Source organism: Hippocampus bargibanti, linkage group LG17 (assembly GCF_051943395.1).
Source record: "Hippocampus bargibanti isolate YZ-2025 linkage group LG17, ASM5194339v1, whole genome shotgun sequence".
Classification (NCBI taxonomy): Eukaryota; Metazoa; Chordata; class Actinopteri; order Syngnathiformes; family Syngnathidae; genus Hippocampus; species Hippocampus bargibanti.
In genome coordinates, this window is record NC_142750.1 from 5,130,527 (window position 1) to 5,157,893 (window position 27,367).

At 42.7% G+C, this 27,367-nt stretch overlaps 2 protein-coding genes across 3 annotated transcripts; both read left to right on the forward strand.

The window, feature by feature from the left end:
- Positions 1-530: 530 nt before the first annotated feature.
- On the forward strand, positions 531-21,742 carry aclya (ATP citrate lyase a). The gene is made up of 28 exons (XM_089018427.1): positions 531-711; positions 1,991-2,171; positions 4,412-4,534; positions 6,370-6,432; positions 6,515-6,705; positions 8,653-8,732; positions 9,013-9,143; positions 10,602-10,720; positions 11,922-12,058; positions 12,134-12,195; positions 12,275-12,392; positions 13,059-13,213; positions 13,978-14,071; positions 14,303-14,444; positions 14,554-14,722; positions 14,817-14,921; positions 15,245-15,441; positions 16,432-16,513; positions 16,594-16,704; positions 16,780-16,907; positions 17,870-17,963; positions 18,052-18,206; positions 18,281-18,431; positions 19,415-19,558; positions 19,647-19,760; positions 19,837-19,919; positions 20,504-20,580; positions 20,652-21,742. Exons 2-28 carry the CDS (start codon positions 2,013-2,015, stop codon positions 20,744-20,746), a joined length of 3,279 nt encoding a protein of 1,092 aa, XP_088874553.1. The 5' UTR covers positions 531-711; positions 1,991-2,012; the 3' UTR covers positions 20,747-21,742.
- A 642-nt stretch (positions 21,743-22,384) lies between these two features.
- On the forward strand, positions 22,385-26,606 carry klhl11 (kelch-like family member 11). Of its 2 annotated transcripts, XM_089018429.1 has the most exons (3): positions 22,385-23,240; positions 24,221-25,808; positions 25,908-26,606. In XM_089018429.1, the coding sequence occupies exons 1-2, from the start codon at positions 22,741-22,743 to the stop codon at positions 25,803-25,805; spliced, it is 2,085 nt and encodes a 694-aa protein (XP_088874555.1). In that variant the 5' UTR covers positions 22,385-22,740; the 3' UTR covers positions 25,806-25,808; positions 25,908-26,606. The 2 variants fall into 2 exon arrangements, with proteins under 2 accessions (XP_088874555.1, XP_088874554.1); XM_089018428.1 differs by having other exon boundaries at positions 22,386-23,240; positions 24,221-26,606.
- Positions 26,607-27,367: the final 761 nt, after the last annotated feature.

Sequence of the window (27,367 nt, forward strand, 5' to 3'; positions counted from 1 at the left end):
GTTATGACAAACCGTGCCGCGTTGTCGTGGTTGGAGTCACTGATTTAATACAACTTTCCACCCAGTGCAAAGGCAGGTCTTGAATTAGTCACCCGAACAGCGTAATCTCAACCAATATGGGTCAAGTGTGTATTGGCCCCTTTCCACCAACCTTTCCTTTGAGTACAATATGTCGAGAAGATTGTCAACCAATCATTGTCAATTGTTGTCAATTGTTCCTTATAGTTGATAATGGCGTGCTTGAGCCATGACAAAAAATAGTGAAACATTCTATAGTCCATGATTATTCCACATACTTTTAAAAATCAAGATATTTTAAATCAATTATAGAAACGAAACAATTTTTTTATGGATTTTATTTGTATTTTAATATATCCCACTTTGTATTTGTGTTTAAAATATATAAAATGAGACATTTTCTGCATAAAAACACGTCCCACAAATGACGAGGTATTTTTTAATCCAACAGTAAGTGAATGCGTCAATATATCAGGTCAGGATCTAGCCAATCAGAGGGCAGGGACTATCTGATGGCTCCCTCGGCAGAGATGGCAGGCGGAAGACAAAACTGAGCGCAAGCTCTTCTCATTCTGCGGTGCCGCTTGCTTGGTTAAGAGTCAAAGCGAAAAGCCCAGCCGCGGAGAAACTGACACATATCGTGTGTTGAAACCCTCACCAGAACCCTGCCGCAAGACCATACTTTAACGGAAGGTTCGTATCGTTTTATTACTTTACGCGAGGTCTTATTTTCCGCGTTGGCCAAAGAATCAAATCAAACTACTCTGACGTCAGACGCTGTTACGCTTACTTTCAAATATTTGAGTCATACCATTCGTTAACTTAGCTTGACTCGCCTTTTGAAACTGTGTGGTTATTTAAACCACTTTTTGAATGAATGGAATCGGATATAATTCTTGTTAACTCCCATTTTTTTTATAATATCTCCAAACATGATCATTTACTATTTCAGTCGACTCGTGTTTCTCTGTATCTGTCGTAAATGGTCCACCTGGTCATCCATCATGCCGTTGTTAAATATTATTCATCATCACCATCAGCTTTTTAATTAAAGTCAGTGATTTCTTGAACCATGAATGGCTTCTGTTCCAGGACAAACTGTTTCCATCCATACTGGCATCGTGTTCTTGGCGTAGGAAGCAGCGAGGCCAGTTTAGTGATAATCAATAGTGTCACAGTACTTCTATTAATCATGCCAAGTTAAGGAATAGTGATGCTTTTGGTGAAATAAAGCAGACCAGATGCTCCATCGCTAGGATAAAAGGCGCTTATTGGCTTTGATTCCGAAAGAAATGATCAGCGGTTGTAAAATCGGGTTAGGTAATAACATGCAGTAATCAAACAAATGAGCAAATTTGTAAGGATAGCGTATCTGTAAATATACAGCCTCGATAAGTCACTGATTGAACCCTTGTGCTTGTGTGACATCACATTGACGTCGGACAGTGGAAACCTTACAATGTGAATGTTCGAAATGCTGCATGATTTGGATAATATCACTCAAATTTCACCGAAAACTATGTCTATTATATCCTGTATTTTTAAGAAAACAGGCACAATGTCAGCAAAGCATTATCTGAGGCACTGGTGTCAAAGTCAAGGCGCGCGGGCCAAATCTGGCCCGTCACATCATTTTATTCGGCCCGTGAAGGCAAATCAAACTTGTGAAATTCCACGACAAGTTGTGTCCATAATTTGTAAAATCACTTCAAATGACTTCTACTGAGCGTATTTTACAAAGATTCCACGGCATATAGCTATATTTTACGTTTTAAGACTCACGCTGAATATTCAGGAAGTCTTGTTTTCGAGTTGATGACAATGCCTGACGTGATGTCACTTCTGGAACGCACCTGACCGAGAAAGCGACACACAATGCATTTTGAGTACTTTGTTTGGTCTGAAAACTTGGTGTTGATCTTTATTCTGCTTCCCGCACCGAAACTTCTCTTTCCTTCATCCATCTCATTAGGCCCCGATCTCTTCAAGCAGCCATGTCCGCCAAAGCCATCTCAGAGCAAACGGGCAAGGAGTTCCTCTACAAGCACATCCACACAACGGCAACCGTTCAGAACCGCTTCCGCTATGCTAACGTTACCCCCGAGACCGACCTGGACCGTCTGGCGCTGGAGCATCCCTGGTTGCTTACAGAGGTTTGGATGATAACTTGATTTTATAAATCCAGCTCTCACTGTCACACATACGCCACATATGGATAGAAAATGATCCCATTTTTTTTTTTTTTTTTTTTGGGGAGCGTCGGGTGTTGTGTAGCATCGTAGCATTCCTCAGAGGAGTTGCAGCGGCTTTGTAATAATACTAATAATATATTTCATTTCTAAGCACCTTTCAAAACTCTCAAGGTCACTTTACAGTCATAGGATAAGTATTTCTGCGGGTGAGCAGTGGCGGCCACACGCGCCAGCGTTCACTCAACCCGGAATAACTCAAATAAATAAAAAGCTAGCTAGCTAGCTAATAAATAACCAGCAAGCCAGCTAGCTAGCTAATAGATAGCTAATAGATAGCAAGATAACCAGCTAGCTAGCTAATAGTTGGCTAGCTAGCCAGATAGATAGCTAATAGATAGCTAGCTAGCTAGCTACATAGCTAATACATATCTAATAGATAGCCAGCTACCTCGATAGATAGCTGATAGCCAGCCAGCCAGCTAGATAGCTAACAAGCAGCTAACCAGCTAGCTAGCTAGCTGGATAGATGGCCAGACAGCTAGCTAGATAGCTAAAATATAGATAGTAGATAGCCAGCTAACCAGATAGCTAGCTAGCTGGATAGATAGCTAATAGATAGCCAGCCAGCCAGCTAGATAGCTAACAAACAGCTAATAGATAGCCAGCTAACTTGATAGGTAGCTATCTGGATAGATAGCAGCCAGATAGCTAGATAGCTAATAGATAGCCAGCTAACTAGATAGCCAGCTAGCTAGCTAGATAGCTAATAGATAGCCAGATAACCGGATAAATACCTAATAGATAGCCAGCCAGCTAGATAGCTAACAAACAGCTAATAGATAGCCAGCTAACTAGATAGCTAGCTAGCTTGATAGATAGCTAATAGATAGCCAGCCAGCCAGCTAAATAGCTAACAAACAACTAATAGATAGCCAGCTACCATTGTGGTACGAATAAAGGTTTTCTGATACTGATTCTGATTCTAACTAGATAGCCAACTAGCTCGATAGATAGCTAATAGATAGCCATCTAGCTAGATAGCTAATAGATAGATAATAGATAGCCAGCTAGGTAATGTACGCCAAACCTGTGGAAGCAAAATATTTCAATATAATAAATCTAAGTTGTTGTTTTTTTTTTTTTTTGTTTTTTTGGTCACAAAAACTCCTTTGCTGCGGAACGTTAATTGAATTAGTCTTGGGGTCCGATGGTGATGCAGAGGGCAGATATGGAAGCGGAGAGCGAGCGATGTGCTACCCGAGGATTGATTAGGAAATTGCATTAACTTTCACCGTCTGTCGTGTCTTTCCCATCTTCGTCGTCCTCTTCTTCGTCACTGGCGAGGGCCCAGATAGTAATGGCTTCACTGTCATAAGTCATTCGCCTGTTGGTGGAAGGAAAAGCGTCTCCTTCTTGTTTCAGGGGTGAGGGAGGGGGAATCCATTTAGGATTGAACAGGAATGACTTGGTGATTTTTTTCTTTCTGGTGAAGAATCCCGTCGCTCTTTAAGAAATTGATCTGTTTGAAATTAATGAGTATCTTGAATCGGGCTTAAAGATTGAATTTTTCCTGAAAAAAAAAAAAAAAAGTGTATGAAGGTGGAATTATTTTTCACGCACATCCAAGGGTTGCGGAACAAAGGGTTGCGGAACAAACATTCCCGCTCGCAATCACACCTTAAGGATGACTTTGAATGCCCAACAAACCTGTCGTGCGTGTTTATGGAAGGTGGGAGGAAGTCCGAGTACCCGGAGAAAAGCCAAACAGGTTTGGGGAGAACATGCAGGAAGCTCGGAACCGAAATTGAACATGCATCTGTATCCTATGTGGACCACATGCTTAAAAAAAATAAAAAATAAAAAAAATGGCTATCTATATCCGGAACAAATTCAGGAATGGCGCTCGACGTCATATTTTCAATTCCTGAATAAATTTGTGATATGCATTAAATGAGTTAAATACGAAAACAGACGTCTGGAAACAGCACAACAGGGGCAAAGTAATGAAATGAAACTGAGAGACAAATTGGAATTATTGGAATTGGAATTATTTATTAAAAATTTATGGAAAAATATTAACATCAGTCTGTGATTCAGATATTTTTAGGCCAGCAGAGAAGGCTTTGCAGACCTTGACGTTCCTCCACTGATTGAATCTCTGTTGTTTAGTTTGATCAACCTTTAAATAAATTTCCATGCAGAGGCTGGTGGTGAAACCCGACCAGCTCATCAAGAGGCGAGGCAAGCTGGGATTGGTCGGCGTTAACCTGGACCTGAAGGGCGTTAAAGACTGGCTGAAGAGCCGCCTCATGAAAGAGACGACGGTACGTCATCCGTTTAAGACAATAACTCCTGTCGCCATCCCCCGCCCCCCCGAATCCATCCCTTTCCTCCTATTTTTACATTTTGGACCCATTCGCTACGTTCGGCTATAAACGAGCGATATTCCGCTTCCACCCGATCGTCAAGAGAACCGTCAAGACATAGCATCCATCACCCTGATATGGTTTCGCGCGATAAAATAACAAGACGCTTCTTCAAAATCCCATGTCCCGTAAACGAGTCTGTGTGGGTGCGGGTGTGTACATATTTCATCACTTATAACATGACAAGCGTGAAGCCGTAAAGCGAGATGAATGAAGCCGCCACTGGTTGCATGCGGATTGAATGTGAATTCATCTAGTTCGCACCGCATGAAAAACTCATAGTTGTCAACAAACGCAAACCAGAAAATAGAATACAGACGCTCCCCACCTTACGAACGGTCGTTCGTAAGGTGAATTTGTTCATAAATTGCTTCAGTGCTATATTTTGTATGGAATGTATATTTAAGGCTTATATAAGTATGTTTAAGGTTTATATAAGTTTGTTGAAGGATTGTATAAGTAACCTGTACAGACTCTCCCCAACTTCCGAACCAGATCCATTCCGAATGGTCGTTCGTAAAGTCAATTTGTTCGTAAGTTGCTTCAGTGTTATATTTTGTATGGAATGTATGTTTACGGCTTATATAAGTATGTTTAAGGCTGGTATACATAATCTGTACAGACGCTCCCAAATTTACGAATGAGATACGTTCCAAGCGGTCATTCGTAAAATGAATTTGTTCATAAGTTGCTTCAGTGCTATATTTTGTATGGAATGTATGTTTACGGCTTATATAAGTATGTTTAAGGCTTGTATAAGTAACCTGTATTGGTTTGTACTGAAAAATAAACATTTAATAACATATATACTCGAGAAAGATAAGTACATGTACACCTGCAGAAAATACAGTAAAGTCTCGTTATAACGATATCGGATATATCGATAGTCCCGGTTATATCGATACTATTTCTATGCACGCACGGAGAAAATTACATGCAAACAGGGTCGGATATATCGATAGTCCCGGTTATATCGATATTTTTTCGGACTCCTTTGAATATCGATATAACGAGACTTTACTGTACTACATATGTTACTACAAACAAATGTTCGTATTGATAGATCTATTTCCTTCAGTATGTACCATTGTTCGTAATTTGAATGTTCATAAGTAGGGGCGTGTCTGTACTGATTTTGTATCCGTTTTGAATAGGCCATCAACATACTGAATGATATTGTAAAGGACCCTCCTCGCATTATTCTATTCAACCCCCCCCCCCCCCCCTTACCCCCACCCTTGTCTGTGAAAGCGCTGCCAGCGCCTGTTGGCCTTTAAACACAAACGCGGCGACAGCTCCGCCAAATGAGCCAACTTCGCTTGGCTTACCCCTCGGAGCGAGCAAGGATGACGTTTTTCTCCCAGGAATCCGTCACACTATTCTTTTTGTTATGTCTTGTTTTCCTTGCCATTTTGTTTCACAGCAACGCGTCCCCAAAAATAGGACTGAAGAAAATGAAGTAATCCCGATGCGATCCAGATGATGTGGCTTCACACAATTTTACGACATTTTTAGATTTCTCAACTCCCTTTGACAAGTTACCCCGTAATTGGACAATGACTAAAATTGAACTGGATAAAGTACATGTGAATATAATTTGCAATTTGGGTAACACCCCCCAAAAAAAATCACCAAACCACCTGAACAAAACATGCAAACACGTATTGTACTGGTCATTATACTGTATATATAGCATTGTGTGCTAACACCAGATTTTTGTGCGTCATCCTCAGGTGGGAAAAGCCAAAGGCGTTCTCAAGAATTTCCTCATTGAACCTTTCGTCCCACATAAGCAAGTAAATCCCTGGTCGTGCCGTAATATTATCGTGACGATCCGGCCAAAATTACATTGATGCAATGCTGTTCGATGGCATCTAGCAAGAAGAGTTCTACGTGTGTATCTACGCCACCCGCGAGGGCGACCATGTACTGTTCCACCACGAGGGTGGCGTGGACGTGGGCGACGTAGACGCCAAGGCCAAGAAGCTACTGGTTGGCGTGGACGAGAAGATAAGTGAGGGTGCGGTGAGCAAGCAGCTGCTCGCCAACGTGCCCAACGACAAGAGGCAGTGAGTGATGATGTCATTTTTTACAATTTTATTGTATTTATTTATTTTTAGATACAGTAATACCTCGGTTTACGAACACCTTGGCTTACGAACGTTAAATGTATGAATAGTTTACCTTGGCATACGAACTATTTTTCGGGATACACACGGATCGCCACAATGAGTGATGTGTCGTTCGCGAACGAACCCGTTCTCCTAACAAGGAAATGGCAGCCGACTATTTTTTGTCCTCAATTCCCCGCCCTGGTCTTCAGTTAAAACCGCACGTGATTGGTCAAGAACGCAGCAGTGAGTGGTGGCGGTTACAGAAACACAGAGCTGCAAATAAAAATAGATAGGCAGACGCCAGAGAGAGAGCGACAAAATGGATGGAAAACAGTGACATTTTGACTCGTTTCAACTTTGATAGTTCAAAGGCAGTGTAGACTGCAAGGTTAAAATATCCCATCAATCAGGCTCCCCAAATAACCTGCACAAGCCATCTGTACACTTAATGCAAAAAGCTATCAACCTATCTAAACAGAACACAATTCATGAGGAACTAGGTAAAATTATCGCAGAGAAAGCACGGCAACTTCACTCGGATATCGTCAAGAGGCAACCTGGAAGTTCGTCATCTATTGAAGAATTCAAGGCTAGCCACGGATGGTTCGAGAACTTTCGGCGTCGTACAGGGATTCATAGTGTCATTCGTCATGGTGAGGCAGACAGTTGTGACGATAAAGCTGCCAAAGCTTACAGGGAATAATTCCTCAAGATGGCCACTCCATTCCATCAAGCCATCAATGACCATCACAAAGGTAAATAAAATGACTTTATTATATGGTACAGTTTATTTCTTTAATTACAATACCATGGCTCATTATTTATACATAAAATAAGGTATATTTTGTGTCGTTTTAAGGCTTAGAAAATTAGAAAGTAGAAAATTATGTTTTATCGGGACCTGGGAACGGATTATTCTCATTTTAATAGTTTCCTATGGGAAATTAATGTTTGGGATACACACTTTTCACCTTACACACTCTGCCTGGGAACCAATTAAGTTCGTAAGACAAATGTATGTATATTTGTATGTGTGTGAGTGTCCAATATGCTTTCTGCGACAACAAATGGAAGCCAAGAAGATTGAAAATAACACCAACGCTCACCTCGCTGTTATTCAGTCCTCCAGTATTGAAGGCGTCAGCGTTCTCACAGAAGAACTACTGTGACGTGGTGGGGGTGGGGTCGCAAGTGCTTTCCATTAGCCAAATGACAAACTCTCTCCTTGGCTTTTTATCCCCCCCCTTCATCTGACTCCACCCGCCAGCCTTCCTTCAAGGCCGCTCTGGATTCGCGGCACGTCCATTTATTTTGATGGCTGTGATACAGCACATCGGCCCCCTCCTTTCTTGTCCGTCTGTCCGGCGGCACTCCTCGTTATGACTGCCGTTCACTGTCTTGGCTGACATTGACGGAACACGCACACACATACACTCACACACTCTCGACCGCACCACCACCCTTTTTCACTCACATCACCGTTTTTTCCCCCATTCAAAGCACACAAGGGAAGCTGACTCACGATGGCTTGCATCGCTTGGGTCAGACAAAGTTTTGACAGCAGGCTGACATCGATACTCACCCCTTGTTCAGAAGGAAAATACATTGTACGCACACATAAACACATTTTAAGAAATACAATTGTGGAAGAAAAAGAACAATCATCTATTGTTTCTTTTGTTGAATGACTATTTCATTTTTGCTTCCATTTTTGATTGGCAGATTTATAAACACAATCCCGATCACGATTGGCGCTCATTCAAATTGATGAACGATGAATTTTGGAAAGGCCATACAACACCGTAAACCTTATGAGGAAGTCATCATAACTTCTTACATTTTAGATCATATCCGAAGTTATATTAGTTTATGGAAATGGTTCCATTTTTTTTTTCATGACAGGGTCCTGGCCCAGTTCATTGTCGGACTTTTCAACCTATATGAGGAACTGTTCTTCACGTACCTCGAGATCAACCCACTCGGTTGGTTTTTTTATTTTGATTTTTATTGTTGGATTAAGCAAACTGAACGATATCATATTAGATCTCCAAAAAGCTAATGCTAACCGACTGTATCTTGATGACATTTGACTCATATTCTGCTACATTTCCAACCCGAAAGACAGAACAAAGTAAATATTTGATGTGCTTGCTGTTTGCTGCTGGTAATTGGCGACAAAGAAAAACCTCTTTGCTTCTCACACTGTTTTCAGTCATAGGTGAATGTGTCACTTTTTCTCATCCCCCTTCCTTCTCGGCGCAGTGGTCACTAAAGATGGCGTTTACGTGCTGGACATGGCGGCAAAGATCGATGCCACGGCAGACTATATCTGCAAGGCCAAGTGGGGAGATGTGGAATTTCCACCACCTTTTGGCCGGGAGGCCTACCCTGAGGTGATTTCAACTGATAACATCCCCATTTTATAATTGTAATATATGTGTGTGTGCGTGTGTATTTGTGTATATGTTTGTGTGTATGTGTGTGTGTTTGTACATATGCGTTTGGTTCGATATCGGTTATATCAATAGTACTGCTTACTATGCGATACTATTTCTATGAACGCAAGGAGAAAATTTACATGCCGCAGGATCGGATATATCGATAGTCCGGTTATATCGATATTTTTTCCGACTCCCGAGAATATCGATATAACGAGACTTTACTGTATGTGTGTGTGTATATGTGCGTGTGTGTGTATATATGTATGTGTGTATTTGTGTATGTATGTGCATATGTGTGTGTGTGTGTGCGTGTGTGTGTTTGTGTATACATGTGTTTGTGTATATATGTATGTGTGTATTTGTGTATATGTGTGTGTTTGTGTTTGTGTATATATCTGTGTGTTTGTGTATACCTGTGTGTGTTTGTGTGTGTGTGTGTTAGTGTATATACAGCGTGTGTGTATGTATATATATGTATATATATATATATATATATATATATATATATATATAGATATAGAGATAGAGAGAGTAAGAGAGAGAGAGATATCGATAGTCCCGAGAGAGAGATATCGATACTATTTCTATGCACGCACGAGAGAAAATTAGATGCAGAACAGAGAGTCGAGATATATCGATGAGTGAGTGAGTGATATCGATATTTTTTCGGTGACTCCCTGTGATATGTGATATAATGAGACTTTACTGTGTGTGTGTGTATGTATATATATATATATATATATATATATATATATATATAGTGTGTGTGTGTGTTTCAGTCTAAATCTGTTTGTGTAAAGGTGTGTGTGGTAATTGTAGTGATATCAATGCAGAATTGTGTAAAAATGTAATTATTTATTAATTATAGCCCTAACTAAAATTGTTAATGCATTTTTTATTGTATAATTTATTTTTAACAAAAAATGCTAATATACTGAAGAAAGACATGCATAATTCATGATTGACTTTTATACTCTACACATGTAGATATACGGGGAAACTATTTTAAAACTTGAATAATAATACTGTCATACAAATATTTGTGTAATGAATGGTAAAATGTTGTATGTGTATTAAATTCTTGATACTCTTGGCATGTGCAGCTGTTGTTAAAATAATCTACTGCGACCTGTTGGGCTCGTTCGTCTCAGACTGACTCACCCGGCGGCGGCGGTAGCAGCAGACGGACGCTCTAATTGGCTCGAGGGGGTGGGGGGGGCTATGGGGTACAGCAGTCATCTTTTAGAATCTGAAGTGTTTTCTTCCTAGGCACCAGATGTTAGCGTGTCTGTCTGTTAAAATCAAACATGAATGTTCCACGGGTCCACAATCACCCAGGACGCAGGCCACTTCATTAGGCACAAGTGCACCATCCAACCATCACCCCCCTTGCCCTCTTCTCATTCACAGGAGGCCTACATCGCCGACCTGGACGCCAAGAGCGGCGCTAGCCTCAAACTGACCCTACTAAACCCGCAAGGGCGGATCTGGACCATGGTGGCAGGGGGCGGAGCCTCTGTCGTTTACAGGTAGTTCAGCGAATTCCTTCAAGAGATTTGTTGTTTTTGCGATGCTATAAGAGCCATTTATGTTTTGCATACACCAATCCAAGAGTTTCAATTAATGAAAAATAATCATCAAAGAATAACTGTAATACAGTGATACCCCGGCTTATGAACGCTTTAGCTTACGAACGTTTCACCTTACGAACATTAAATTCACGAGAATATAATATTGGCATATGAACTAATTTTCGGCAAACGAACCAAACCACACAGCGCCACGGTGACTGAAGAACTACTTTTCTTCACCCTCCTGAGTGCAGACATGGTCTGTTATCGAGTGGATTACTTTTGCTATTCTGGGACCAAAAAAGACCCCTACACAGGCTAGTGTTAAGCCGAAGAGGATACAAAAGAAAATTACAGTCAAGCAGAAGAAGGAGATCATCGAAAAACACGAACGAGGTGTGCGTTTATTTGACTTAGCGTCCCAGTGCCAGTATGCTAAGTCGACCATTGCTGCGTGTGGCTAAAGGTGTTTGATTTGGATTAACAAAAAGCAGCTAGCAGGGGACATTGTGAGTGCGGGTATTATCACCGACAAAGCACGGCAACTTCACTGGGATATCACCAACAGGCAACAACGTCAACGACCATCACAAAGGTAAATAAAACGACTTTATTATACAGTGCAGTTTATTTCTTTAATTACAATACAATAGCACATTTGTTATACATAAAATAAGGTATATTTTATGTAGTTTTAAGGCATATTTAGTAGAGAACGGATTCTTTTCATTTTTTTATGGTTTCCTATGGGAAATTAATGTTTGGAAAACGAACTTTTCGTCTTACACATGTTTTCTGGGAACTAATTAAATTTGTAAGCTGAGGTATCTCTGTCTATCAAAAGAATCTTAAAAAACATGAGTGGACCGTATTTCGCTCCCTGTTGTATCATTCCTAAATGGTTGTTATATTATCTTGAAATAGGAATAGGAATAGGAAATAGGTGGAAGCGAGATCAAATTTGTGAAACTGGAGGTAATTAAAATAAGTAAGTCCAAAATAAATGTTCCATCTGTTCGAGGATATAAGATGTCTCCTCAACCACGACTAATGAATCCCTCTGTGCTTCTTTTGGTTTTTATTTATTTGCGCTACCTATTTTGCAACGCGCCATTGATGATTCTTGTTTGTTTACGATAATATGCGGGTGATCTCACAGCGACACCATCTGCGACCTGGGCGGCGTGGACGAACTGGCCAACTACGGCGAATACTCGGGGGCGCCGAGCGAACAGCAGACGTACGATTACGCCAAGACCATCCTCTCGCTCATGACCCGCCAGAAGCACCCTGACGGTAACGTCCAACATGGCGCCTGTTCTTTCTTTCTTTCTGTAATTAAAGGCTTGGAGTATTTTGATGATTTCCCAGGCAAAGTTTTGATCATCGGAGGGAGTATCGCCAACTTTACAAACGTGGCGGCGACGTTTAAGGTGAGAATGCGGGTGACTCGCGATCACTTAGTTGCTTACTCGCAACCCACTAATATTATGGCCTTCCTGTAATTTTCAGGGAATTGTTCGAGCAATTCGAGACTACCAGGTGCCTCTCAAAGAACACGAAGTGGCCATCTTCGTCAGGCGCGGTGGTCCCAATTACCAGGAGGGTCTCCGGGTGATGGGAGAAGTCGGCAAGTTGATATAGTTAAAAACAAAACATTTAAAAAAATGAATTATGATCATGTTGCATGAAAATTGAAATGGAGATTATAACCAGTATGAAATATAAATCCCAAACTAAAACACGATCAGTTTATGACCTATTCACAGGTCAATTGGTCACACGTTTTTGTCATTTTCACTCAAGTTGCAGGACCCACAGAATATTGAGTTTTAGGACTACAGAAACATTCAATACAGCATTACAAACCGTAGAGTCTCTTCTTTCATCAGAAAAAAAGTTAATTCCTACGTTTTATGGTTCTGGAGTTATCTGATCTTGAAATGGGGGCATCTGTACAAAATACAATACAATACATATTGATTTATATAGCGCTTTAACAACAGCTGAGGCTGTAACAAGGCGCTAACATGAAAAAAGGGGAAATTATGCTCCCTTGTGGAAAATAAAAAATTTTTCCGGAGGTCTGACCAGCACTTTATGCCCCCCCCCCCCCCCCCCCCCCCCCCCCCCCCCATCGCAAGAAAAACATAAACACGAACAAATTCGGGAATTGTGCTCCACGTCATATTTTCAATTCCCGTATGAATTCAGAAATGGCAGTGAATGAGTTAAGGATGATGATAATAATAATAATATATTTTTTTCTTTTCCAAAATGATTCCCAATGTCGCAGGCAAGACCACCGGTATCCCCATCCACGTTTTTGGCACAGAAACCCACATGACGGCCATCGTGGGCATGGCACTGGGTCATCGGCCCATCCCTAACCAGCCTCCCGTCGCCGCTCACACTGCCAATTTCCTGCTCAACTCCAGCGGCAGCACGTCGGTATGACACACACACACAAAAAAAGCGGGCCACCGTGGCGCTTTGTCCTCCTTTTTGAGTCCCCCGTGGCTCTTTTGTCTGAGAGGTTTTCATGTTCTGTCACGTGACTCGAATTGTTGTGGCCGCTCTCACAAAGGCTTCAAGTTTTCCCCACGGGGCTTCCATTAAAGATGGCGTGCGTCCCCATGTATTGCTTGTGTCATACCACGAGTTCAACAGTTAAAATAGAAGAAAATATGGATACTTGGTTAAGCTATTTATTAGTTTTTTTTTTTAACTAATTCACTGCCATTCACAAATTTATGCGGGAATTGAAAATAGAACGTAGAGCGCCATTCCCGAATTTGTTCCGGTTTTGTTTTTTCATGCCTCGGTGCTGATAAAGCGGTGGCCATGTCCTCTGGCAATGTTTTTTTCCCCAGGGGGGGCAGCATTTCCCTATTTTCCCATGTTACTGTTTTGTTCCTTCTTCAGCTGTTGTTAAAGCCATATATAAACCAATATGTATGTGTTGCATTGTATTTTGGAGAGCTGCCCCCATTTCAATCCTATATAACTCCAGACCCATATAATTTCAGAATTACCGTATGTTCTGCTTTATAAGGGACACCTAAAAGAAAATATTTTGACCATGCACCTCATAATCCAATGCACCTTATGTATGAAAAACGTTTTAAAATATGTCATTCATTGAAGGTGCCCCATAGCTTGTAGTATGTGACGTGAACAACAGTGACATGAATGCCAAATTTTCCCACTTTCAGACCCCGGCATCCACTCGCACAGCCTCCTTCTCCGAGAACAAAGGGAAAACTGAGAGCTTGCCAGCAACGAAAGTGAAAAGTGCAGCTCCTGTTGGTGAGAAAATCCAACGGAAACCTCCTCGTTGTATATTGCACACAAATAAGCACACGTTGACCGTGAGTTGGAACCAAAGATGAGTTTTAGCTCCGTCTTCAGAAACATGAACCGCCCTGCAGTCCTCGTTCTCACTGGAACCTGACAATAATTGTCAGATTTTACGCCAATGATAAATATGGACGTGGACGGCAAGTCATGTGACATTTTCTAAGATGTGTGCCTTTGCAGTCAAGGCAACCACGCTATTCAGCAAGCAGACCAAGTCCATCGTTTGGGGCATGCAGACGCGTGCCGTGCAGGGCATGTTGGATTTTGACTACGTCTGCTCCAGAGATGATCCTTCCGTGGCGGCCATGGTTTACCCCTTCACGTAAGGACGCTATGACGAAAGTCTTTTATTGATTGATATAAACACCAAAAAAGAAATGAGGTGAAGTGGTCACATATCAGAATCCTATAAAAGCCAGTTTGTCTTCCAGCGGAGACCACAAGCAAAAGTTCTACTGGGGCCATAAAGAGATCCTCCTCCCGGTGTACAAAAACATGGCCGACGCTATGAAGAAGCACCCGGATGTTGACGTTGTTATCAGCTTTGCATCCTTGCGATCGGCCTTTGATAGCACTATGGAGACCATGCAGTACCCACAGGTACACATTTGTTTTTTTTTTCTCTCACCCTACGAAAATGTATTCCTGTCAGTCACTTATTTTGTTTTTTTTCCCCAATAATCCAATTGTTTAGATTCATACCATCGCCATCATAGCGGAAGGCATCCCCGAAGCCCACACAAGGAAGATCATTAAGGTAGCCGATGAAAAGGGCATCACCATCATTGGACCAGCAACAGTAAGTCGGAATGTGTTTTTGTTCAATAATGTAATAAATCATGTAATAAATGATGTAATGAATTATTACTTTCTACAACCACAAATGTGTGGTTTTGACAATTGTCCAGCATGTGGCAATTAGCAACATTTTAACACATTCACTGCCATTCCCGAATATGTTTGGCTTTTGTTTTTTTTCCATGCTTGGATAATAATAATAATAATAATAATAATAATAATCAGAAAACCTTTATTCGTCCCACAATGGGGAAATTTGCATAATAATAATACTAATAATACATTTCATCGGTGCAAATTTATAGCGCAATTATCCTACCTCAGGTGGGCGGCATCAAGCCGGGCTGCTTCAAGATCGGCAACACGGGAGGCATGCTGGACAACATCCTGGCTTCTAAACTATACCGGCCGGGAAGCGTTGCGTATGTGTCGCGTTCGGGCGGCATGTCCAACGAACTCAACAACATCATTTCGCGCACCACCGACGGTGTGTTTGAGGGCGTGGCCATTGGTGGGGACAGGTGGGTAATCAAAGAGGGCTCCTGACATTTGATATTTTAAAAAATAATCATAATGATAATAATAATAATACAGTGATACCTCGGTTTACGAACCCCTTGGCTTACGAACTTTTCGGTTTACGAACGTTACATTTATGAAAATTTTACCATGGCATACAAACTATTTTTCGGGATACACACGAAGCTGCTTCAATGAGTGATGTGTCGTTTGCGAACCAGCCCGTTCTCCTAACAAGAAAATGGTGGCCAACTGTTTTGTCCTCTATTCCCCGCCCCCAGTCTTCGGTTAAAGCCACGTGATTGGCCAAGAACGCATCAGTGAGGGGCGTGGTTTAAACATTAAAGAGACAGGCAGACGACAGTGAGAGTTTCAACTTTGATTGTTCAAAGGCAGAGTGTAGACTGCAAGGTTAAAATATCCCATCAATCAGGCTGCACAAACAACCCGCACAAGCCATCTGTACACTTCATGCAAAAAGCTATCAACCCAGCTAAACAGAACACAATTGATGAGGAAATAGGTAAAATTTTCGCAGAGAAAGCAATTCTACAAGGGATCATTCTTAAAGATGGTGAAGGAAGAAGGCTACGTTCCTCATCCAGTGTTTAATGCTGATGAAACCGGCAGCTCCATTCGATCAAGCCATCGACCATCACAAAGGTAAATAAAACGACTTAATTATATAGTACAGTTTATTTATTTAATTATAATACCATAGCACATTTATTATACATAAAATAAGGTATCGTTTGTGTATTTTTAAGGCTTAGAAAATTTGAAAGTAGAATATTATGTTTTATGGGGACCTGGGAACGGATTATTCTCATTTTAATGGTTTCCTATGGGAAATTAATTTTTGGGATACACACTTTTCGCCTTACACACTCTGTCTGGGAACCAATTAAATTCGTAAGCCAAGGTATCACTGTACATTTTATTTCTAAGCGCGTTTAAAATCTCAATGTGGCTAAATGTGGATTGTGCCACAGGTACCCAGGCTCTGTTTTCACCGACCACGTATTGCGCTACCAGGACAGCCCAGGAGTAAAGATGATCGTCGTGTTGGGCGAGGTAAAAGGAGGCGAAGGGGCTCCGCTGATTGGACCCTCTGTGTCATCGGAAGAATGTCCTGATTAGCTGCTTTGCTGCAGATTGGCGGCACGGAAGAGTACAAGATCTGCCAGGCCATCAAGGAAGGAAGGATCACCAAGCCTGTAGTGTGCTGGTGTATCGGGACGTGCGCGACCATGTTCGCCTCCGAGGTAAAAGCCACACGAGCAATGTGTCAGACAGCTGCCAGAGTTTTAATTTGTTGTTGTTTTTCTTTTACACCTCAGGTGCAATTCGGCCACGCGGGAGCGTGCGCTAATCAGGCTTCGGAAACGGCGGTGGCCAAAAACAAAGCTCTGAAGGAAGCCGGTGCTTTTGTGCCAAATAATTTTGATGAGCTGGGAGATATCATTAAGTTAGTAGAAGTTACTTTTCATGGCGTCCACCATTCAAGTTATTTCATACACAGCCAGACGATGTGCAAAAAAAATGTGTCCACTCCAGTGCCAGGGTTTTTGTCATTGTCTTTCAATTTCCAGGACTCACAGAATATTGACTTTTATAATAATAAAAATAATAATAATACATTTCATTTATAAGCGCCTTCCAAAACTCTCAAGGTCACTTTACAGTAACAGGATAAGTTTTTTTCTATGGGTGAGCAGCGGCAGCCACATGCGTTCACTCAACCCGGAAGTAACTCAAATAGATAGCAAGCTAGCTAGTGAATAGATCGCTAATAGCTAGCGAATAGATAGCGAATAGATAGGAGTCAATAAACGTAATTCAGCATAAGAAACGTTAGTATGTCTTCTTTCATCAGAAATGCTTCCCCCTTGCGAAAGGGAAAAACTTTTCCAGAGGACATGGCCAGCGCTTTATCGGCACGCAAACAAGAAAAAAAAAGACAAATTCACAAGTTAGATGGGTCTGGAATTTATTCGGCAATTGAAAATATGACGTGGAGCGCCATTCCCGAATTTGTTCGGGTTTTTGTTTTTCTTGCTAGGACTGCCGATCAAGCCCTGGTCAGACCTCTGGCAATGTTTTTCCATTCCACAAAGGGGCAGCATTTCCCTTTTTTCCTTGTTAGCACTGTATTCCAGCTTCAGCTGTTGTTAAAGTGCTATATAAACCAATATGTATGTATTACATTGTATTTTGGACGACAGCCATCATTTCAAACACATATAACTCCATACCCATATAATTTAGGAATTAACTCTTTTTTTATGAAAGAAGAGAGTCTAAAGTTTTTTTACGCTGCATGGAATGTTTATGTAGTCCTAACACTCAATATTTTGTGGATGAAGTGGACACATTTTTGCGCATCGCGTGCCAGTGACTGAGTTAAAAGCCAATATTCCATCCACCCAGGTCTGTATATGACGATCTGGTGGGCAAAGGAGTCATCCAACCAGCACCGGAGCTTCCCCCTCCCACAGTTCCGATGGATTACTCCTGGGCACGAGTCAGTAAAATGCGTATACTTTGTGTCCATTTTCAATGACTTCATCTTCCGTATGAAAAAGTTATTCTCATGTGCGTTTACGCGACAGGAACTGGGTCTAATCCGCAAACCGGCGTCTTTCATGACCAGCATCTGCGACGAGAGAGGGCAGGAGCTCATCTACGCTGGCATGCCCATCACAGAAGTTTTCAAGTCAGAAATTGGCCTGGGGGGCACTCTGGGGCTTCTGTGGTTCCAGAGGAGGTCCGTGTATTTATCCGTCGAATTGAGACCAACGACTGAGGCAACAATGAAATAATCCGGGATGTTTTCTCCAGGCTGCCCAGATACGCCTGCCAGTTCATCGAGATGTGTCTCATGGTGACAGCCGATCACGGACCGGCAGTATCCGGCGCTCACAACACCATTGTTTGTGCCAGAGCTGGCAAAGATCTGATTTCAAGTCTCACCTCTGGCCTGCTCACCATTGTAAGACACCCTCTGTACTGTGTGTGTGTGTGTGTGTGTGTGTGTGTGTGTGTGTGTGTGTGTGTGTGTGTGTGTGTGTGTGTGTGTGTGTGTGTGTGCGTGCGTGCGTGCGTGCGTGTGTGTATGTATATATATATATATATATATATAGTAAAGTCTCGTTATATCGATATTCAAGGGAGTCCGAAAAAATATCGATATAACCGGGACTATCGATATATCCGACCCTGTTTGCATGTAATTTTCTCCGTGCGTGCATAGAAATGGTATCGATATAACCAGGACTATCGATATATCCGATATCGATATAACGAGACTTTACTGTATATATATATACACACGCAGTGATACCTCAGTGTCCGAACGCTTTCGCTCGCGAACTTTTCGCTTTACGAACATTAAATTCACGAGAATATAATCTTGGCATACAAACTAGTTTTCGGCGGACGAATCAAACCACACAGCGCCACGGTGGCTGGCGGACTAGTTTTCGTCACCACCTTTCTTTGAGTGCAGACTTGGTTTGTTATCGAGTGGAGTACTTTTGCTATTATCGGACCGAAAAGACCCCACCACAGGAAAGAAAGAAGTACAGATGACGGCTGAAAAAACTTTTTCATCGATGGAGCACTCCTGTATCACTGAGAGCTTACACCGGCGTATTTATTATACTGTACAGTTTATTTCCTTCATTACAATACAATAGCACATTTATTGTGCATTAAATATGTATATTTTGTGTAGTTTTAAGGCTTATTTAGTAGAAAATTCTGTTTTATGGGGACCTGGGAACGGATTATTCTCATTTTAATGGTTTCTTATGGGAAATAAATGTTTGGCAGACTAACTTTTTGCCTTACACACACTTTCTGAGAACCAATTAAGTTCCTAAACTGAGGTATCACTGTATACATCATATATAGATCAAGTAACTTCTAATGACAACATTTTTTTTGTGATTTTGTGTTTTATTTCTTTCACAGGGTGACCGTTTTGGAGGTGCCTTGGATGCCGCAGCCAAGCAGTTCAGCAAAGCCTTTGACAGCGGCATGCTACCCATGGAGTTTGTCAACAAGATGAAAAAGGACGGCAAGCTTATCATGGGCATCGGCCACAGGGTCAAATCTGTGAGTAGCACCACCAACGGCTTGCATCGCTTAGTGTGTCATATTTTTGAGGGTGTGTTGGGCATTGTGTGTGTGTTATCCATCTTAGATTAACAATCCTGACATGCGGGTCCAGATCTTGAAGGATTTTGTGAAGCAGCATTTCCCCTCCACACAGCTGCTGGATTACGCTCTGGATGTGGAGAAAATCACCACCTCGAAAGTAAGATCCCGTCCGTCTTTGTCTCTTTTAACCTGTCACCATATTTGGTGTTTTTGAACACTCTGTTTTGTGTTAGAAACCCAACTTGATCCTGAATGTGGACGGCTTCATCGGTGTGGCCTTTGTGGACTTGCTTCGAACCTGTGGTGGATTTACTAGGTAGTCAATTAGCACCACCAAGTTGGATCCGTGCTACCTAGCTGGCTATCTATTTGCTGTCTATGAGCTGGCTACCTAGCTGGCTATCTGTTTGCTGTCTATTAGCTAGCTATCTGGCTGGCTACCTAGCTTACTACCTAGCTGGCTATCTGTTTGCTGTCTATTAGCTGGCTATCTGGTTGACTACCTAGCTTGCTACCAAGCTGGCTATCTATTTGCTGTGTATTAGCTATCTATCTGGCTAGCTGCTAGCTAGCTAGCTAGCTATTAAATATCTCGCTAGCTATCCATTAGCTATCTCGCTAGCTTTCGATCTATTTGAGTTATTTCGGGTTGCGTGAACGCTGGTGCGTGTGGCAGCCGCTGCTCACCCACAAAGAAAAAAAACTGATTTAAAGTGACCTTAAGATTTTTGAAAGGCGCTTAGAAATCAAATGTATAATTATTATTATCAAAGATCAGTTGCCAAATGTGTTGCGATATAGCGAGTCTATGAGCATTAAGCTAAACAGACTTCATTAAACCTAAAAAAGGACGCAACTCAATTTTAATTATTCTCACAATTATTTGTTTTTTTTCCGCAGGGATGAAGCAGACGAGTTTGTGGAAATCGGCGCCCTGAACGGCATCTTCGTTTTAGGACGCAGCATGGGATTTATTGGTACGAAAAACCAGGAAGGACATCAATGGTGGAATAAGTATTAATGATAACAAAATGGTCTTTATTTTTAGGACACTACCTGGATCAGAAGAGGCTAAGGCAGGGTCTGTATCGTCACCCTTGGGACGACATCTCCTACGTGCTCCCGGAACACATGTCCATGTAGGACCCGTTCTTACCCAACGCTGAAGATTTGGCATATGTCATCAATGTATTATGCTACAAACCACATGTACTGCTTGAAATGGTTTGCCATTTAAATTGTCGGTATTAGACACTAATGAAAACGCGCAACACTGAAGATCCTCTTAGATATGTCTGGTTTTGTCAAATCAAAGCAGTTTAAATCATCCATCATGTTCTTCATGTCTATGTGCAGCTCCACTCAGTGTGCAATTTTAGGATCATTAGCATCTTGAGCTTGTTACACAGGGTGACCATGTAGTGCAATAATAGTAATAATAATTATATTAATGTGACAACGCATTGTAGATAATAGCTTTATTTATGTCTACTGGTGGTACTAATCAGAAATGTATTTTAATAGTCCTTAATGTCATAGCTATTTGTTGCAAAAGGGGACCATACATTGCTGCAAGTCGTTCACGGGTAATTGATGTAAAATAACTACATGAAATGATACGATATGAGTGCTCCGCTACGATATAAATTCCACAGATTGTTTTTTTTTTTTTTTAATTTAAATCAGAGATTGCAATTTCTTTTTTTAATGAATGAATTTGTTGCACTGATTCCAAATCTGACCTTTTTTTCCCCCATAATAATAATAATATGGAATATATATATATATAATTCTGACTGAATGGTTTGGCTCAGAAACAGGTCTGTGGAGATGCGGTAAATAAAAACAGAATTGGGATTGTCGGTCAGAAATTAATACATCTCAAAGACGTGCTGGGCAAGGGAAAAAAAGTGAAGACTTATTTTTACATCCTTGTCACAAATCGATTGAGACACACATTATGTCATCTCGGAGTATTTTTTTTTGCTGTTAACCAGTGTTATTTATCATGAATATCACTCTTTAGGAAAACATGTCAATCAATTTGATATTTGATAACGGCAATGCTTGCGTGTGAGCTGAACGTGCCTCTGTACTGTGTTAATATTTGTGGAATTAAAAGTGCCAGTAAACAAGTGGTTTCCCCGGTTACGTGTGTTTTTTATTTATGAAGTAAATTAAGTAACGTACTATGTGACATCACAAAGACTTGGAATCGATTTATATATAGATCTATAATTAAAGACATGGTATGGAGTAGTGATTTTCAACTGATGTGCCTCGGCACACTAGTTTTATAAAATGTAAAATTGTATAGAACATTTATTAATCATTTCCTGTAAATATTACGGCAATGTCCGGTGTCCGTGCTGTTAAGACTGGGTAATTAATATATTAATATTGGTCCGTGTGGCAACACGTACCTGATTCTCTCGTTCCCCCACGGAGAAGTCTTTTAAAAAGGGCAACTGCAAACTCCGAATTGCCCTGTACACGATTCTGACCCGGATGCGGGCCCTTGTGTTCATCTAAACAGGCCCAAGTTTCACACTGACTGACTATAAATAAATTGAGAAATTATATTGTAATTAAATATACTGTTCATGGTGTCATTTTAGAATTTTTGTTTTTGATTGGTGTGTCACAAAATTTTGCCAATGTAAAAAAATGTGCCCTGGCGAAAAAAAGGTAGGAAAACACTGGTATGGAGAATAAGAATACAGGTAAATAGATAAATAAACGACTCTTCCATGGCGGAAATCCGTTGATGACGTGCTTTCCTCACTGCGCAGGTCACTTTCTGTCAGTAGCTCAGTCTGAGGCGAAGTCAGCGTTGTTTTCAGTGAACGGTTTACGATTCTCTTCGTGAACGTTCGAAAACGGACAAGAGACAAAAAATATCACCCCAAATGCGTATTTCTCGAAAGCATCGCGCGGGGAAAGAATTATATGGCGAAAGCTATTCAAACAAGTCCAGGTTGTTTTGAGCTAGTTTCGTAGCATTCCGGCGACGGCCGACTTCCGTAAATCGTGTGAGTGCTTCAATGTGGCGCCCGGTTTTGACTTCTTGTCGTGAGCCTGTCGTCGTCTGATTCTACGAGCCGGATTCCGTTTTTGCTTTACGTCTGGTCATCTGAATGGCAGCGGCGGCACCCACCCCGGAGGAGTCGGTCCGGAGTAGTAGTAGTAGTGGGAGTAGTGGTGGAAGTGGCGGCGGAAGCGGGGGCGTTTGCGGCACTCCGAGCTCCCTGGCCGCGGATGGCGACACCGAAGAGGCCGAAGATTTCGCGTCGTCCTCCCACTGCTCGGAGTTGTCACGGCGGCAGAACGCGCAACGCAAGCAGGGATTGTTCTGCGACGTCACGCTCGCCTTCAGCAGCGGCGCGGCGGCCGGTGGCGTCCAGACGTGCGAGTTCGCGGCCCATCGTTCGGTGCTGGCCGCCGCCACCGACTACTTCACGCCGCTGCTGGGCGGACAGTTCTCCGAGTCGCTTTCTGGCCGCGTGGACATGAAGGAGTGGAGCTCGGAGATGGGACCCGACCCCGAAACGGTGGAGAGTGTCATCCAGTATATGTACACCGGAGAGATTCGCGTCAGCACCTCCAACGTGCATGAAGTTCTGGAGCTAGCTGACAGGTACCGTTTTGGACATATCTGCAACACCCTAAGATGTCTTTAAAAAACGAGACACGAGCTTTCACATTTTCACATTTCCGGTAGCTCTGGAATGCTTCCATGATAATTAGCTTCCATGATAATTACCTGTGTGTCAACATGAGTGTATAAAAGAAAGGAAAAGACCCGTGATTTAGATGTATTTTCCATACGTATATGTAATAATAATAATCAATTTAATTTATAAGCGTCTTTCAAAACTCACAGTCACAGGGTCCGTTTTCTGTGGGTGAGCAGTGACAGCCACACGTGCCAGCTTCACTCAACCCGGAAGTAACTCAAATAGATGGATAGCTAGCTAGCTAATACACAGATAGCTAGATAGAGAACTAGACAGTCATGGCTAATTGCTAGCTAGTTAGTCACTTAGATAGCTAGCTAGCTAGCTAATACGTAGATAGCTAATAGATAGCTAGATAGAGAGCTAGACAGTCATATGGCTAATAGCTAGCTAGTTAGTCACTTAGATAGCTAGCTAGCTAATACGTAGATAGCTAATAGATAGCTAGATAGAGAGCTAGACAGTCATATGGCTAATAGCTAGCTAGTTAGTCACTTAGATAGCTAGCTTGCCAGCCAGATAGCTAATAGATAGCAAATAGCTACAGATTTTAGTTTACTTTCAGTATTTCGCTTGTAGCAGATGTGTACATTTCACCACGATGACCCTGATCCATTGGTGAAAAAGACGCTCCTGCTGCATCTAGAACTGCTTTATATCACAAGGATGTTGCACAAAGTGCTTAAGATCGAATTACTGTGTCTTTGTGAGGTGATATTTTGTTCTTTTGACTTTAAGATGGCGCCTCGAGAGTGGCTGCCTTTACAGCAGCTCCTGTATTTTGTTTTTCTACTTCTTCCTTTCCTCTTCCTTTCATCACTTTGCTGCTGTGAAATGTCCATGTTTCCACTGCAAGACTAATAAATCCAATTGTTTCCAGGTTCCTATTGGTGCAGCTGAAGGATTTCTGCGGCGAGTTCCTCAAGAAGAAGTTGAGCCTGACCAATTGTGTGGCGGTGCACAGTCTGGCGCACATGTACACACTGGACCAGCTGGCCCTGCGAGCGGCGGACATGATCCGCCGCAACTTCCACAAGGTGATCCAGGATGAGGAATTCTACACTTTGCCCTTCCACCTGGTGCGCAATTGGCTGTCGGACGACCAGATCACGGTGGACTCGGAGGAGGTGCTGTTCGAGGCGGTGGTCAAGTGGGTGCAGAAGATGCCCGAAGAGCGCGGCGGCTACTTTGAGGAGCTCTTCTGCCTCCTCAGGCTCCCCCAGATCAAACCCACCTACCTGACCCGGGTGGTCAAGAACGAGCGCCTGGTGGCGGCCAACGAGGCGTGCTTACGTCTTGTCTCGGAGGCCGTGGAAGGTTACGCCATCCGTTTCGAGAACTTCAAGTTAGCCGACTTGGAGCTCTGGTCCTCGTTCGTGGTGTCCTTCCAGCCGCGCTTCGGCCAAAACATGGACGTCATCATGGTGGTGGGCGGCGTGTCGGAAGGCGGCGACTACTTAAGCGAATGCGTGGGTTATTTCATCTACGAGGACCGCTGGGTTAACCTCCCGCATATTCACAACCACTTGGACGGTCACGCCATCGCCGCCACCGACTCGCACGTCTACGTGGCGGGCTCCATGGAGCCGGGATTCGCCAAAACGGTGGAGCGCTACAACCCTAACTACAACACTTGGGAGCAGGTGAGCAACCTGACGACCCGGAAACACTCCTTCGGCCTCACCTGTATCAAAGACATCCTGTACAGCATCGGCGGCCATGGAAACTTCAGCCCGGGTTTCAAGGACGTGAGCGTATACGAGCCCGAGCAGGACAAATGGCACAACCTGGAATCGGCGCCCAAGATCCTGCGCGACGTCAAGGCGGTGAGCGTGGAGGACCGCTACGTCTACGTGACGGCTCGCACGCCCGTCGACACGGACAAAGACGACGGGCTGAAGACGGTGACCACCCGCTACGACACGGATAGCCACCAATGGCAGGACGTGGACTCGTTACCGCTGGTGGACAACTACTGCGTGTTCCAGATGGCCGTGGCCGCCACCAACTTCTACCACACGGCGTCCTGCTGCCCCAAAAGCTACGGCATGCGTGACGAGGCGGCGCGCCAGAAGATCAGCTCCCGCGTCCCGGATGAAATCCTGGAGAGTCTTCCGCCCGAGGTGACCAGCATCGAGGGCGCCGCCATCTGCCACTTCGACGACGACGTCTTTATCATCGGCGGCTGGAAAAACAGCGACGACGTGGACAAGCAGTACCGCAAAGAAGCGTACCGCTACTGCGCCGAACGCAGACGCTGGATGCTACTCCCTCCCATGCCGCAACCGCGGTGCCGCGCCACCGCCTGCCACGTGCGAGTGCCCTACCGCTTTCTTTACGGCTGCCAGCGCTATCCCATGCCTCAGAACCTGGCGCGCCAACGGGACCGCATGCAACAGATGCAGCAGCTGCACCGCCGTACGCTAACGCTGCGCCGGCAGCTGCAATCGCAGATCGAGTGCTGAATCGTAAGCCGTCACTTTGTGGATTGGTTTCAACCACTTTGCCACCGTTCTGATGTCTATTTGTTACTTTACGGATCTTCTCCTTTGCATCTATTTCAATAGAAATCAATGTTGGGATCTGGAATTCATCTGCCATGGCTGTTATGACATTCCTTGAATTTGTTCCATCGATATACAAGACTGACAGTCCGATAGACTCTTGTAGGACCAGACAAGATAGGACAAGAAATGAGAAAAGAGCATTCCAGTCTAGGCACAATTCCTTGATCAGTTATCACCGTGTTTGATTGGAGCGATTTATGATAGTTTTAGGGGGTTATATATACAGTAAAGTCTCGTTATATCGATATTCAAGGGAGTCCGAAAAAATATCGATATAACCGGGACTATCGATATATCCGACCCTGTTTGCATGTAATTTTCGCCATGCGTCCATAGAAATAGTATCGATATAACCGGGACTATCGATATATCCGATATCGATATAACGCGACTTTACTGTATTTGCCAAACGTCTGTATAGGCTCTCGGTTGTACAGGTGTGGTCCATCGATGAAAAGGTTTCTTCAGCCGTCGTCTGTACCTTCTTTGAAGGTGTCGGACATTTCGCTTCTCATCCGAAGAGCTTCGTCAGCCATTTTTTTTTACTCGATGTTACTTCCGGGTTGAGTGAACGTTGGCGCGTGTGGCTGGCGCTGCTCACCCTAAATATCCTGTGACTGTAAAGTGACCTTGAGTGTTTTGAAAGGCGCTTATAAATAAAATGTATTATTAATAATAATAATTATATATATATAGGTACATATAGGATATATATATATATATATATATATATAGGGCCAGAGTTACCAGCACAACTTTAGTTCGCTGATGAAGCTTTTCGGATGAGTAGCGAAACGTCCGACACCTTCAAAGAAGTACAGATGACGGTTGAAGAAACCTTTTCATCGATGGACGACGCCTGACAAGTGTCATTTTGCACTGGGGGCTGTCTACAAATTTGTTTTGTGGACTCATTCCACGCACTTCTCCACCAAGAAGTGTGCTTAAATTGGAATCTATTGCGTAAAACGACCAAGTAAAATATCTTGCTCAGCACTGAGTTAGATTTTTGTCTTTTTTTTTTTTGGGGGGGGGGGGTGTCAACTTGGAAATGAGTCTTCTTACAAACTGCTTCTGAAATTGTGTAGTGTGCTCATCCGCATTTAAAAATTGTGTCACCAGCCATTTCTTGATTTCATTTCTTTGACACATACTGTAATTGGAACACGCACCGCTCTCACCAAACCAAAAGGTGGGCTGTGTTGTGTTTTCACCCACTTTTATTATTATTTTCGAGAAGGTGTATAAATTGTATAAATGTGTGTGAGGGAATGCACTGAATGTATTGTTCATATGAGTGGTGATACCAAAATAATATCGCGGAGATTATCTTTATCTGTCTGTATATAAATAACAAAGCTGTTTATATCTATATCTTTTTTTTTCTCCATGTGTTAACACAGATATTCTCGACAACACTTGCAGTGCCATAACCGCTTCTTCGTTATCACAGATGAACT

Bases quoted from the DNA above. Each gene is read 5' to 3' on its own strand.
- aclya (XM_089018427.1), top strand. From the start codon at position 2,013: ATGTCCGCCAAAGCCATCTCAGAGCAAACGGGCAAGGAGTTCCTCTAC. The intron at 14,072-14,302 runs GTGAGAAAATCC...GTGCCTTTGCAG, and splicing joins GAAAAGTGCAGCTCCTGTTG to TCAAGGCAACCACGCTATTC. The intron at 14,445-14,553 runs GTAAGGACGCTA...TTTGTCTTCCAG, and splicing joins GCCATGGTTTACCCCTTCAC to CGGAGACCACAAGCAAAAGT.
- klhl11 (XM_089018429.1), top strand. From the start codon at position 22,741: ATGGCAGCGGCGGCACCCACCCCGGAGGAGTCGGTCCGGAGTAGTAGT. The intron at 23,241-24,220 runs GTACCGTTTTGG...AATTGTTTCCAG, and splicing joins GTTCTGGAGCTAGCTGACAG to GTTCCTATTGGTGCAGCTGA.